General features: G+C 68.9%; 1 protein-coding gene across 1 annotated transcript; it reads right to left on the reverse strand.

Moving 5' to 3' along the window:
• Positions 1-44: 44 nt before the first annotated feature.
• On the reverse strand, positions 45-12177 carry DGKQ (diacylglycerol kinase theta). Its single transcript, XM_030876633.2, has 23 exons — positions 11774-12177; positions 9900-9979; positions 9087-9186; positions 8579-8664; positions 8373-8498; positions 7867-8020; positions 7719-7790; positions 7519-7619; positions 7163-7416; positions 6986-7076; positions 6813-6867; positions 6625-6686; positions 6180-6330; positions 5704-5742; positions 4988-5103; positions 3446-3597; positions 3097-3245; positions 2824-3002; positions 2441-2541; positions 2206-2352; positions 2005-2116; positions 1771-1923; positions 45-1465 (listed from the first exon to the last, which is right to left on the reverse strand). Exons 1-23 carry the CDS (start codon positions 12069-12071, stop codon positions 1364-1366), a joined length of 2880 nt encoding a protein of 959 aa, XP_030732493.1. The 5' UTR covers positions 12072-12177; the 3' UTR covers positions 45-1363.
• Positions 12178-12436: the final 259 nt, after the last annotated feature.

Below are 12436 nucleotides of genomic sequence, written 5' to 3' on the forward strand. Positions count from 1 at the left end.
CCCGACACGCTGGCCTCGGGCACAGACGCAGGACACGGCAGCAGGACAGGACGCCCAGACTGTATTTGTCCCACATATAAATTACGGTCACCTTTAGGTGATAAGTTACAAATGAGGGGGGGGGCGGTGCAGAGCCCACGCAGCCCCTCCGGGCACACAGAGTCACTCACGCACGCACAGAGGACACGTTCACCTGAACCAAAATTTACAAGACGGTCCACATTGACCAACGGGGCCCGCAAAGCAGAAGCTGATGCCATCCCCGGGGACGCAGACCTGGGGACACACAGCGGCTACCAGAGGCACGTGGCGAGGATGGGCCGCCACCCACGGCTGTTCCGATGCACGTGTCTGGACAGTTTTGGCACGAGCTTGGCGGGTACGGGGCTGGGCAGGCCATGTCCGAGGTTGGGGCCGAATGTCAGGGTGAGGCCACCACCCAGGGTGCGAGGGCCCAGCGGCAAGACAGCGCCAAAGGCAAAGAGACCAGGCCATCAGGAGAGGGGCTCGTGGACCCTTCTCTGGGGCTTTGGGGGCTCCCAGGCAGCTGGGGTCGGGCTCTTCTGGGGACCAGGTCGAGACTCTGGGCCGGCTAAACTCTGGGGCTCTGTGGTAGGGGCTCTGCGAGTGGCCCGCCAGACAGCCACGTTTGCATCCTGTTTCGCCAGGTCTCCGCGTGGAGACGCACGGAGATCATACGAGTCCCGTCTGCCCAGCAGCGGGCACGGCACCCGTGTGCTGACTGTCGGCAAATGGGAGGCCGAGCGCCGCGATGGTCATGTGCCGCGTCGGCCTTGCTGATTGAAGCCGCCCCCGCTCTTCCGCACGCTCTCCGCACTTCCTCTGGGCCCCCAGCCAGGCTCCTGCTACCTCCTGGGCACCACCTGGCCTCCTCGGGGCCCTCCCATCCCAGCCCTGTCACTCCGGGGCCACCAGCCAGCTTCCGACTGGGCCGGCCAGACACCACCCGGGCCTGGAGAGGCACGTCCCCCAGGACAGCCCTCGGTGGAGAGGTGAGGCCAAAGAGCTAGTGGCCAGGGTGTCCCGTGTCTGTGCTGGGCAACCCCAGGGTCCAGAGAGCCAGTTGCCCTGTAGGAGCCTCCAGGGGGCCAGCCCAAGGGGCATGAGGTGAGGCGCAGCACTGCCTGGCTGAAGGGGTCAGAGGTGGCAGAGGGACCTGGGGAGGAGTGTGTGCCCTCCAGGACAGTGGCCCGGGCCCCAGAGAGCCCCGTGCCCACCCATCACTGGGACGAAGGCCACCCAGCACTTGTGTGTGGCACGGGGACGGGACAAGAGGGAAACACCCAAGGGCAGGGCTGTGGGCGAGCACATCCACCAGCGAGCGCTGCTCCAGGAGCCGCCTCTACTTGGAGTCCCCCTCAGGGGCAGGCGCCCCATCTGCTCGCACATCCTTGGGGGTCCCCGCCTTCCTGGGCTTCTGCTTGGCCTTCCTGAGCATGTGGACCTGTCCCGAGACAGGCAAGGTCTGAGGGCTGTGCAACACTGCAGGCCACCTGGTGCCGGGTCCCAGGACGGCCGCTGCCATCTCAGCCCATCTTACAGAAGGGGAAAGAGCGGAGCGCGGTGTGACCGCGGCTTGTGGGGAGGGGCTCCCTAGGGGCTGGCCGGCCTCATCCAGCCTCACGACCTCCCCGCGTCAGGGAAGAACCAGCCGCAGCAGGACCGCCGGGCGCCCAGGCCATGCCGGCCACTCCGCGCAGCCGAGGCCTGCGGGCAGCGATCCCCCTGCCCAGCCCGCGCCGGGCGTACCTTCGGGCCTGCGGCCGAGATGATCATGTGCCCGGGAGCCTGGACCCAGGGCTCACCGTCCACCTGCACAGGTGCGGCCTTGAGGAGGGTGACACGGAAGTAGGACCCCTGGGCGATGCGGATGCCGGAGCGCAGCCCACCCTGGACCTGACCCTGGTGGGGGAGAGGGGGAGCCATGCTCAGAGGGCCGCAGCGCCGCAGCCCGGCCCCCCGGTCCCCCGCCCCCGCGCTCACCATGTGCACGACGCCCGTCACCCCCACCACCTCCAGCAGCCCGTCGTCCATGCGTGGCTTCTCGAATCTCGAGTCACTCTCGGAGCCCCACAGGTCGGCCCCCGAGCCCCAGCTGCACCAAGAAGGAGGGGCACACAGGTCAGAGGGAGGCCGGAGGGAGGCCGGGGGGGGCCGGAGCCCGGGCGCCCCGCGTGCGGGCACCTGGGGATGTTGATGAAGATGAGCCCCTCGATGCTGGGCAGCTGCACCTCCTGCCGCCCCGCCTGCAGCCGCAGGGCCCTGTGCAGGCCGCGGGAGCGGTTCATCTTCTGCAGCCCAGCCCGCACGTACACGCCCTTGTTGTGGAACCTGGCGGGGGACCTACAGTCACGGGGCGAGCCCCCAGGAAGTACATGGTCGCCAGGGCAGCCCCGCGCCCACCCCTGCCCTGCGGCACCTGCTCGTGAACTTGCCGGGCTCTTCCTCTCGTGCCTGGTGGAAGTCCAGGCTTAGCTCTGCGTCGATGCCAATCCCACAGTAGTTACTCATGTGCACGATCTGAGAACAAGACGCGTTGTCCCTTGGCCCCGGTCGGCCCCCACCATGTGCTCCCCGCTGCCCCTGCGGTGGGTCCGGCCTCCTGTCACAGAGCTGCTCTGTCCGGTGACTGCCCCACACTCAGGTTCTGAGCCGGCCATCCCCAGGCCCGGCACCCGTGTCCACGAGGGGACAGCGCTGGCGCCAACGCCAAGGCGTGGCTGGGACAAGGACGAACACCTGGACAGACGTGGTAGAGAGACGCCAGCCGGGTGCCACACCCCCGCCCGGGCACACCGGTACCTTGGGGGGCTCCGCGTCTGCCACGCTGTTCTCCCCACTGCCGGCCTCATGAGCGTCCAGCAGGATGGTCCAGCGGTCCACGAGCACGGCGTCCGCCTCGTCCACCGACACCAGCACGGAGAACGGGTCCTCTCCACTGTAGCCCGCCCCCCAGCGGAGGACCCGGCCAAGGTCATTCCCTGGACAGCGGCAAGACACACGCTGACTCTCCACACCCACCCCTCGCCCCGCCAAGCCCGGGGCCCCATCCCCCAACGTGCCAGCTGACCCCACCTGTGCCCAGGGGCAGGATGGCCACGGCAGGCTCTGGGCAAGCCAGGCGGTGCCGCATCTCCTCCAGGGCATCAAGCACCCAGCCCACGGTGCCGTCCCCGCCACACACCAGCACCCGGAAGCAGGGCACCTGGGAGAACACGTGGAACCTGGCGGCAGGGAGACAGGACGTGTCCCGGCACTGGCCACGGCCGCGAACAAGCAGGGACAGGAGGTCACCCCCGGGGCAGAAGCAGCCACAGCTCGTCCCCACCCAGGGTGCCCTCAAGGGTCCCGACCCACCGAACCCCAACCTGTTCCTGCTGGCCGGGGGGCGGGCATGGGCAGCTACCCCTTCTGGCAGGCTCACCCGGGCAGCGGCCCCCCGTTGGTCAGCTCAAAGACCTGGTGGGGGTTGAGCAGCTTCCGGAAACTGCAGAGCAGGTCGCGGCCCTTGAGGCCTCCGCTTCTGGGGTTCACAAACACCAGCAGGGGGCGGCAGTGTGGGGGCAGCTTCAGGTGCTGACGGATGGGACTGCGTTAGGGCGGGCTGGCCGGACCCCCAGAGACAGAGCCGGGCCTCCCCCAGCACGCGGCCTGGCAGTGGCGGCCCCTGCCCCTCAGCCCACCTGCCTGAGCCAGTCTGGGGCCGGCCCCTCCAGAGGAAGGACACGCGGCCACCCCACCTCACCACTGCCTGCTCGGGCTGCATCCCACAACAGAAGGGGCGCCCACAGACCCCTGGCCAGTGGGGCGGGAAGGCACTGGCCAGCCTGGAGCTCTGAGCACATCGGCCATGCCACAGCTGCCACGCCACGTGTCCTCAGACCATGCCCGCCACCAGACCCACATGGCCCAGAAGCCTAGGCTGGAAGCCCACGCAGGACCCCGCCTGCCCCTCTCAGAGCCAGCCCACTGCCAGGCCCCCGCCCACCCACACGGCAGTCAGGAGGGGCAGCCTGGCTCGCAGGGCGGCCCCAGGCCTCCCCTGGGCCACGGGACAAAGCCCGCCCCCAAACACAACGGCAGAAACAGCGCCCGCAAGAGTGGGCAGGGAGCAGGGGTCCCCACGTGGTGAGGACGGGGGCTGGGGTCCCCGCGACGGGGGTTGCTGGGTGACAGGAGACAAACGGGCGCAGACACAGCGGGCAGCGGCCGCACACGGGCTCGGCCGTGGCTCAAGGCCGAGGACACACTGGGGTGACGTGTGAGCCACCGGGCCGAGCTGCCTGCGGTCACCACTTACCTGCTCAGCCCAGGGCAGGCAGCTGCCGGGAGAGAGAAAGTGCGTGTCGGCATCACCCACCCGTCTCTGCCCGTGGAGCCGGCGGAGGGGGACCCTGACCTGCAGTGGCCGCCTCCTTGTCTGGATGGTAGGACAGGGCGGCAGAAACCTGCAGACGTGGCTCACCCAGTCACAGACCCTGAACTCGTTCTGCTCTAATCCTGCTCGGCCTGAACTGGGGGGGGGGTCCGGTCACCACGGGGGGTCCTTGGGGGCCAGCAGGGCCAAGGACCAGAAGCTACTACCAGGGCACACAGCGCAGGGCGGGGTCTGGGGCACTGCTGGGGCTTTGGGACAGCCTCCAGGGTCAGGGAGCATCACCTACTGGCCAGAGGAGGCCCAGGGTGCGAGCAGGGCTGCAGAGGCCTCCAGGGCAGGAAAAGCGGGGCCAGGGCCCACGACCCTGCGAGGGCCGCACACACAGTCACAAACACAGGCCAGCCCTGAAGAGGTGTCCGCTGCAGGGCCAGTCACGTGGCGTGCCGGCCTCTCTCCATCGGACCTCGGGCCCCTCCCTCGGAGTGAATCAGCCGTGCACACAGACCCGGACTTTGCTCCAACTGACCGGGTATTAGACAAACTGGCCGTGGAAGCTATGGCCCCAGGCCCCGCCCCGGCGCCACTCACCAGCACGTCCGGGAGCACCAGAGCGGTCAGCGGCCGGCCGTGCACAGCCGTGTCCCTGACCAGCATGTACAGCCGCTCGGCCTCCGCAAAGCAGGCCACGTCCAGCACCACGGCACCTGTGGCAGGTGGGCCGTGAGCTCGGTTACTTGTCCTGCCGCCACCCACACGGTGTCTGGGCTGGGGCCTCGCCTCCTCCCGCGGCCGAATGGCCCCAGTTCTGGCCACGGCCCACCTCAGGCCAGCCCGTCCCAAGGCGTCCCCGCAGTGCGTGACTCCCTCCCCTGGGGGAAGCCTCCAAGGACAGCCGGGCCCAGAGACAGGAGATGCTGGGTGGCCAGAGAAGGCCACCTGGAGGCAGGGTGGAGCAGACCCGCACACCCCCCCCCAGGACCCGCGAGAGGCATGGAGGACGTTGGTAACTGCTATGGACCCACAGAGGGGAGACGGGCCTCACGGTACTGTCCTCCCACTGCGGAGATCTGAAGTTTCCCGCCATGAAAGATGGAACCCATGAGCACAAGAGGTTGTGGAGAAAACATTCTCTGCACCTCAGTCACGTTTTAGCAAAAGCATCGCGGCCGTGAGCCAGGAAATGAAACAGCACCGTCTCCCCGGCCCACGGGCCCCAAACAAGGTGAAACAAGAGGGCAAGACTGCTCCAGCTACTCCAGGGAGTGACCTCGGACCCAACCTGACCACAACCCGCGGGGGCTCACCTTGTGCGGAGTAGACGTGGCTCACGGACACCAGGCCAGCTGCAAAGATGGGGGCGGGGGGGGGGGGGGACGGGGCGGCACGCTGCCGTCAGACGCCAGGGGCCTGCCCCCCAGGCCCCCGACCCAGGGCTGCCACCCCAGGCAGCCCCACCCGGCCCCCCAGGCCAGGAATAAGTTCACACCACCCAACAGCGCAGCTCTCCCAGGAAGCGCCCCCCCCACTCCAGGCACAGGGCACCCCCCCAGGGCCCAGAGCAGGAAACCTCCTCAGAGGAGGTGATGGGGTCTGGGCCCCAGAGGTGAGGACGGAGACCCTCTGGGCCAGGAACCAGCTCGGGAAAGGCTCAGCCAGTGCTTGGGGGGAGCAGGGCAGCAGGGGGACGCAGCCTCGGCCCGGCAGCCCGCACACCTGCTCTCAGGACTCCAGCCCTGCCCCCACCTGGCCAAGCGCCCCGGACCAGCCCAGGCAGTCGCACCTTTGCTGGCCACAGCCTCGTCCAGCAGACTGCTATACTCCTGGGGGGACCGGCCAGGGGGCAGGCCACCCACGAACAGAGAGACGCGCGGGGCCACCACTCTGCTCTCAGCCACATAGAACCGCGTCTGGCTCATCTGCCGCAGGGACGTCTGCGGGGAGGGGGGAACGCCGAGCAGAGCACTAGGGGACGGGCCTCCCCACCCCCCGTCCACCAAGGGGGCCGAAGGGAAGACGCCCCAGGCTGAAGGCCGCCAAGATGGGAAAGGAGAGGAGAGAAAGGACACACGGGGAACTTGCGAAGGGGAGGCACTGCTGGCCGGGATGCTTAGCTGCCCGCCAGCGTGGCCTTGTGTCCTAAGGGCAGACAGACTCCCTCTCTACAAGGTAGAAGCCATGGCCAAAGGCCAGCCATTCCCCAGGGGCCAGTGTCCACACCCACTGACCTGCCGGATCTCACGAAGCCGGTCGAGCAAAGGCTCCTCGTCCGCCAGCACCGTGCGCTGGACTGCAGAGTTGAGAGACACCACTATTAGCCCCAGGCCCCGCGGCCACCTCCAAAAGCACCTGCCCTGGGCTGCCGGCGCCTGGGGGCAGGACTGGTCAGGGCTTTGACGACAGGCTGCCCGCTCACCTTGCCTGCTGCCCATGAGTACCTCCACCAGCTGGAAGCTCTTCAACCCCTCGGCCTGTTGGGGTGGAGTTCAGGGCATCAGGCCTGGACCAACCCTAACGCCCCCCCCACCCCGCCTCCCGAAGACCCACACGGGGCCACCACGCCAGGCAGGGCGGGCCCAGCACACATACCTGGCGTCCGAGCAGTGGGAGGACCTCCAGCACCACAGTCCGGGCAGTGCTCTGCGGGGTCACACGCAGGGACACGTAGGCCACACCCACCCTGCAGGGGACAAGCTCAGGAGCTGGGGTCACACAGCCCCCACGCCTCCCTCCCTCCGCGGACCCTACCGGGGACCTGGGTCTCACTTGAGCCAGGCAGGGTAGATCTTCAGGACCTCCTGGGTGCGGGGCAGAGCGCGAATGATCCAGGCCTCGGGAACACGAGTGATGCTGGGAGCGTCTCGGGCCCCTGGGCCTCTACTGCCCTCCTCCTCGGTGGTCCCACCGCTCCAGGCCTTTCCTGAGGCCCCGGTGTTGCCAGCCAGAGCAGGTGCAGGGAGCGCCTGCAGCTGGAAGCCCTGAGGGTCCTCCGTGATGTAGTAGGCCCGCAGCGCCACCTCCTTGGAGGGGGGTGGGGGTGGGCGTGAGCGGAGCCAGGCCACGCTGGGTCCCCGCAGCCCCCCAGGGACGGGCCTGCAAGGCGGCTGCGGGGTCCCTCTTACCAGCACCTCCTGACTCTTGGCCAGGCGGGGGACGGTGATGGCACGAAAGTGGTTTCGCTGCACTGCGTCGTTGCCGTCAAAGATCTTCAGAGTCTGCTTGCCTGGGCCACAGGGAAGTGGGTGCAAATCCGTGGAACGAGGCACGGGATGGGGGAACGGGGCATGGGATGCGGGGCTGGACACTGCTAAGGGGCACTTACTGGACTCTAGCGTCATCACCTCTCTCCCTGGGCCGGCGGGGGAGCTTCCGTCCGCGCTGTCTTCTCCCTCCCCTGCGGGACGCTCACAGTTGGCCTCGGTCGAGGGCCGGCCCCACCCCAGACGCCCGCTCCCCGCCGCCCTGCTCACCGGGCTCAGGGGCCGGGCTCTCGGAAATGCGAAAGCAGTGCATCTTGCTGAAGTTGCGGGACAGCAGGCGCACGCACGCCGGCGGCAGGACCATGGTGCGCAGGCGCCCGAAAGTGCACTCGGGGGCGAGAGCCGCGGAGCAGACCGAGTGGGCCTGGGCGAGAGGGCACGGGCTCGAGCCTGGGGTCCCGGTACAGGAGAGGGCCTGGGTCCAGGCCGGCCCTCAGTGATTTCCCGGGGGGCCACATTGAGCTCCCACGCAACCCCCAACCTCAGTCTCCCCTGCACAACCGAACCCCCACCCCAAAAGCCGGAAAACACCCCGATCCAAACGAGCTGTCCCCAGGACCCCCGCCCCCCAACCTGCTTTGCCACTGGACGATGCAGCCCGCCCCACTGGTCTTGGCCGCGACATCCATCCCGCCCCGCCCCCAGGACCCCCGCCCCCGCCTCAAGCGCACCCGCGCCTCTCCCGCCCCGCCCCCAGGGCCTCCGCCCCGCCCCACCTGGACGCCGCACCACTCGCAGCGCACGCCGGCCAGCACGTCGGACGAGCAGCAAGTCTTTCGGCAGACGTCGCAGCGCGCGCCCGAGGGCAGATTTCCCTCGCGCCAGTGGTGGAGGTGCGTGTCCTGCGGAGAGGCCTGTCAGCAGGCTCCGCGGAGCCTCCCCCACCTCCCCGGCCCTCCGGCCCCCGGCCCAGCGCACTCACGTGGTCCCGGTGCCCGTCCTGGTGGCACTGGCGGCAGTCGCTGCAGGCGAAGGGCACACAGTCGGGGTGAACGTGCAGCTCACACACTGGGGGACGGGCAGGGTTAGGGCCGCTCGCCGCTGCCCACCGACCCTGCCAGACCCCTTCTCGCCGGCCTCTCTGCTCCTGTCTGGGGCCGCCCCTCCCCTGACCGCACATTCTTTAACCTTTTGGGGTCCGACGTGCGAGACAGGAGCAGTCCCCCCTCCCTCGGCGGGATGGGGACCAGCTTCTCCGCTCCTCTCCCCTCCGGGCCCACCTCAACACGCAGCCTGCGCCCCTGCGGTCCCCTGCACCCGCCTCCCCGCTTCCCCGCCTCCCGGCGCGGGCAGCTCCAGAATCCCCGAACCCCACGCTAGAGCTACCGCCTGACCGCAGGGAAGGCTGGGCGCCCCTGGGCAGCAAAGGCCAGGTCCCTGGTGAGAAGGGAGTTAGACCCCAGAGGAGCCAGGCAGGCTCCTGGCGGTACCTTCGCAGCGAACCCCGGGCGCCTCCAGGCTCTTTCGGCACACGGCGCAGAACCTGCGCTTGTAGAGCCCCCGGGGGCCGAAGCAGTGGGCCACGGGGACCTGGAAGGAGCACAGCTCAGCCTCAGCCTGGGCCCTAAGGCCTGGCAACCGGGTCCCTAAGCCCCACTTCCTCTCTGTCCCAGGGAGCTCCCATCACCAGCCCATGCCACCTGCCTGACCGCCACACACCCCTCGGTCCTCCCGAGCACGATTAACAGGATGCTGTGCCTCTCAGCCCCTCGATGCTCCCAGGGGTCCTGCCGGGGACTGCCCTGCATGCTGACCTCCCCATTCCCTGTGCACGACCAACTCAGGGCTGCCTGGGCCGTGATCTCAGACAACCCCTACTGTAGCTCAGGCCCCGGCTGGTCCTGCCCAGGCCTGATCCAGCTGCACAGGTGCTGGCCACTCCCCCAGGCCTATTCCCCTCCGTGATACACTTCAGGCCACCCGGATAAAGTACAGGTGGAGGAGGCCCACCAACAGGCAGGAGGGGCAGTGCTGGGTATCAGGGACCCTGGAGAAGACAGGGTCAGAACCATCGGGAAGTGACGCCCAGCTGCTGCCCTGGGAGGGGCTCACAGGCAGGGATGCAGTCTGCAGCTCAGGGACCCAGACCAGCACAAGGGAACACTCCCACCCCAGCCCCCCAGTGCTTGGGCCACTGCCCACCCCATCCGACATGCTGGCCTGACTCCCCACCACAAAAGCTGGCCTCCCTGCCCCTCTGCGCACTCCCCCCGCAGGTGCAGTAGCCCATGCTCCATACGCACGCGGACCAGGCTGGGTGCCACGCTCGCGCACGGGGTCTTCACGTGCTTCAGGCACTTCTCGTGGGACATGAAGTTGCAGACTATGGGAATGAGAGCCCCGTGAGTTGCCCCCGTCCTGCCCGGGAATCAAAAGACCCCAGGTCTTGGCACGCGGGAGGACGCCACAGCCAGGGGGACCGCCAAGGGCTGTGTGGTAGGGTGTCAGCATTCTGTGACGGGGCAGATGGCCTATCACGGTGGGCCCACCCTCCCAAAACTTCCTGACCCCCACCCTTGTCATAGGGGTAGGGGGAGGGCATGGAGACAACCTGATCCTCTGTCCCACCCCAGAGAGCCCAGAGCGGGGAGCAGGGCCCTGGTGGCTCTGACCGTCCTGGATGACGGTGTGTTCTGGGGTCCCGAGAGTCCCGCGTCCAGCGCCCTATACACACACGCACACATAGGCCCAGTTCTTTCAAGTCTCTGCTGGGGGTGGGTGGGCAGGCGGGCACTTGGCCAGCTCCTGCACCTCTACCTACCCCCTATACCAGCTTCACCAGGGACACACTTCCCTCACTCCCCACAACTGCATACACCCCTAATTACCCCTCCCACACACGATGTGCCCGCCCAGACCACAGCCAGTCTGTGATAGACCAGGATCCCCCCAGCCCCCCGAGGCAGGCAGGGTGGCTGGCCCAATGAGGGCTGCACCTGCCCCGGCCCAGGGAGTACAGCCCAGAGGCTCCAACAGTGGTGAGCTACGCTCTCAATGCCCACGGGGGCAGCAAGAGGGCACCCTACACATCCTGGGGGGGCACCCAGCCTGGCTCGGCTGCGGGCAGGCGGCCCCCAGCTTCCTCCTCTGGCCCATGCACCTAGTCCCTGCTCCCCCCACATGCTGGGTGCTCCCTGGCAGAAGGGGCTCTTCCTCCCATGCCCTTGTCAGGCCCCTCTGCTTGCTGAGGTCACCGGCTCCTTCTCCAGAGCTGGGGAGAAGGTCCGCACAGCTGCCCAGTGAAGGCCTCCACATCACCCCCATTTCCCTTCCATGGGCTTCTTCGCCCCTCAGACCTAGTGCCCACCTTCAGGAGGCCATACCCGCGAGGGGGACCTGCCACTTGCCCTGGCATTAGGCATCCTGTGTGAGGCGCCCAGTCTCCTCTGCAGGCTCTAGCCTGAATGCTCCCTCTGTCCCCAGAGCCAAAGGCCCGTCTCCCTGAGCAGGGCAGAGGTTCCCCGCCCCGTCCCCTGCGGAAGCGAGCAGGATTAGAAGAGCGGACCCTGGCAGCACACGTGTCAGCTGCCCAGGAGCCAGAGGAGGGAGGGCCTCCTCACCCCGCCAGGCCGGCTTGGCGGCGGCGTGTGAGCCCTGTTGGGGCATGTCACACTCGGGGTGGCAGGCCTGGCCCAGCTCTCTGGGAGTCTGAGCCTGGGCAGCGCCAGCACTCAGGCCCTGTGGGCAGCAGTGTGCACCCAGGAGAGAATGGGCCAGCACCAGCCCAGGGGAGCCAGTGGCCCAGGCCAGCCCTGCCTGGCCGCACTGCTGCCCCTTGCACCTGCTCAGGGTTCGCTGGCCTCATCCGCACTCACTGCACCTGCCCTGCGCTGCCGCGACGTTCTTTCCCCACTGGATCCCAAGCCAGGTGAGGGCGCCTAGGGAGCAGATCTTTCCACCGGCCTGGGGGAGGGGCCGCGGCCACTGGACGCCCCCAGACGCCCGCAGGAGCTGGCCCTCATCACCTCCACGGAGAGGTCTGGGCCTGGCACACTCCTGCCCCGAGGGGCAAGGGACTCTATCCTGGGGAGGCCATTGCTGGAAGTGCAGAGGTCAGAGGTGAGGTGCCCGTTCTGGCCCAGGTACTGGGATCTGCGATGGGGTCGCGGGCGCTCACCGTCACACAGGATGCCGGCCAGCCCCCAGATGAAATCGGAGCAGAGGTGGCAGAAGGTGGGCTTGGTGAGCGTCACCTTCCTGAAGCTGTGACCCGGCGCGGCGGGGCCCAGGGGCCTAGCGCCCGCCCGCTCCGGCCCCGACCCTGGCCCGGACCCCGGCCCCGACCCCGGCCCGGACCCCGGCCCCGACCGCGAGCGGCTTCCGGCGCCCAGCTCCGGGCTGGAGGTCGGGCTGCCCTGGCGCGGGGAGCCGCCGCCAAGCCAGGCGCGGGCCCCGGGCTCGGCCGCCGCCGCCATCCCCGGCCAGGGCGGCCCGAGCCCCAGTGGAGGACGACTGCGGGGTCAGCACTGCGGGAAAGAGGGGCAGCCGTCCCCAGCTGTGCCCCGCGGTCCTCGCCGTGCTTCCGACTGCGCCTGCCGTCACTGCGCAGGCGCGCACCCGCGGGGCGGGGTCTGGGGCGGGGTCCCGGCCCTTGGGCGGGGGCGGGGTGGGGCCTGCGGGATGGGGGCGGGGCACGAGCGGGGCGGGCCTGCGGAGCAGTGGGTGGGCCGAGGTCCGAGCTCCGCGGCCTTTCGGGCAGGTGGGTGGGTCAGGTGGCCCGACGAGGTCCGGTGGCCGGACGAGACAGGCACACGACCTGCAGACACCGACGCGAGAGGTG

Source organism: Globicephala melas, chromosome 5 (genome assembly GCF_963455315.2).
Source record: "Globicephala melas chromosome 5, mGloMel1.2, whole genome shotgun sequence".
NCBI classification, from domain to species: domain Eukaryota; kingdom Metazoa; phylum Chordata; class Mammalia; order Artiodactyla; family Delphinidae; genus Globicephala; species Globicephala melas.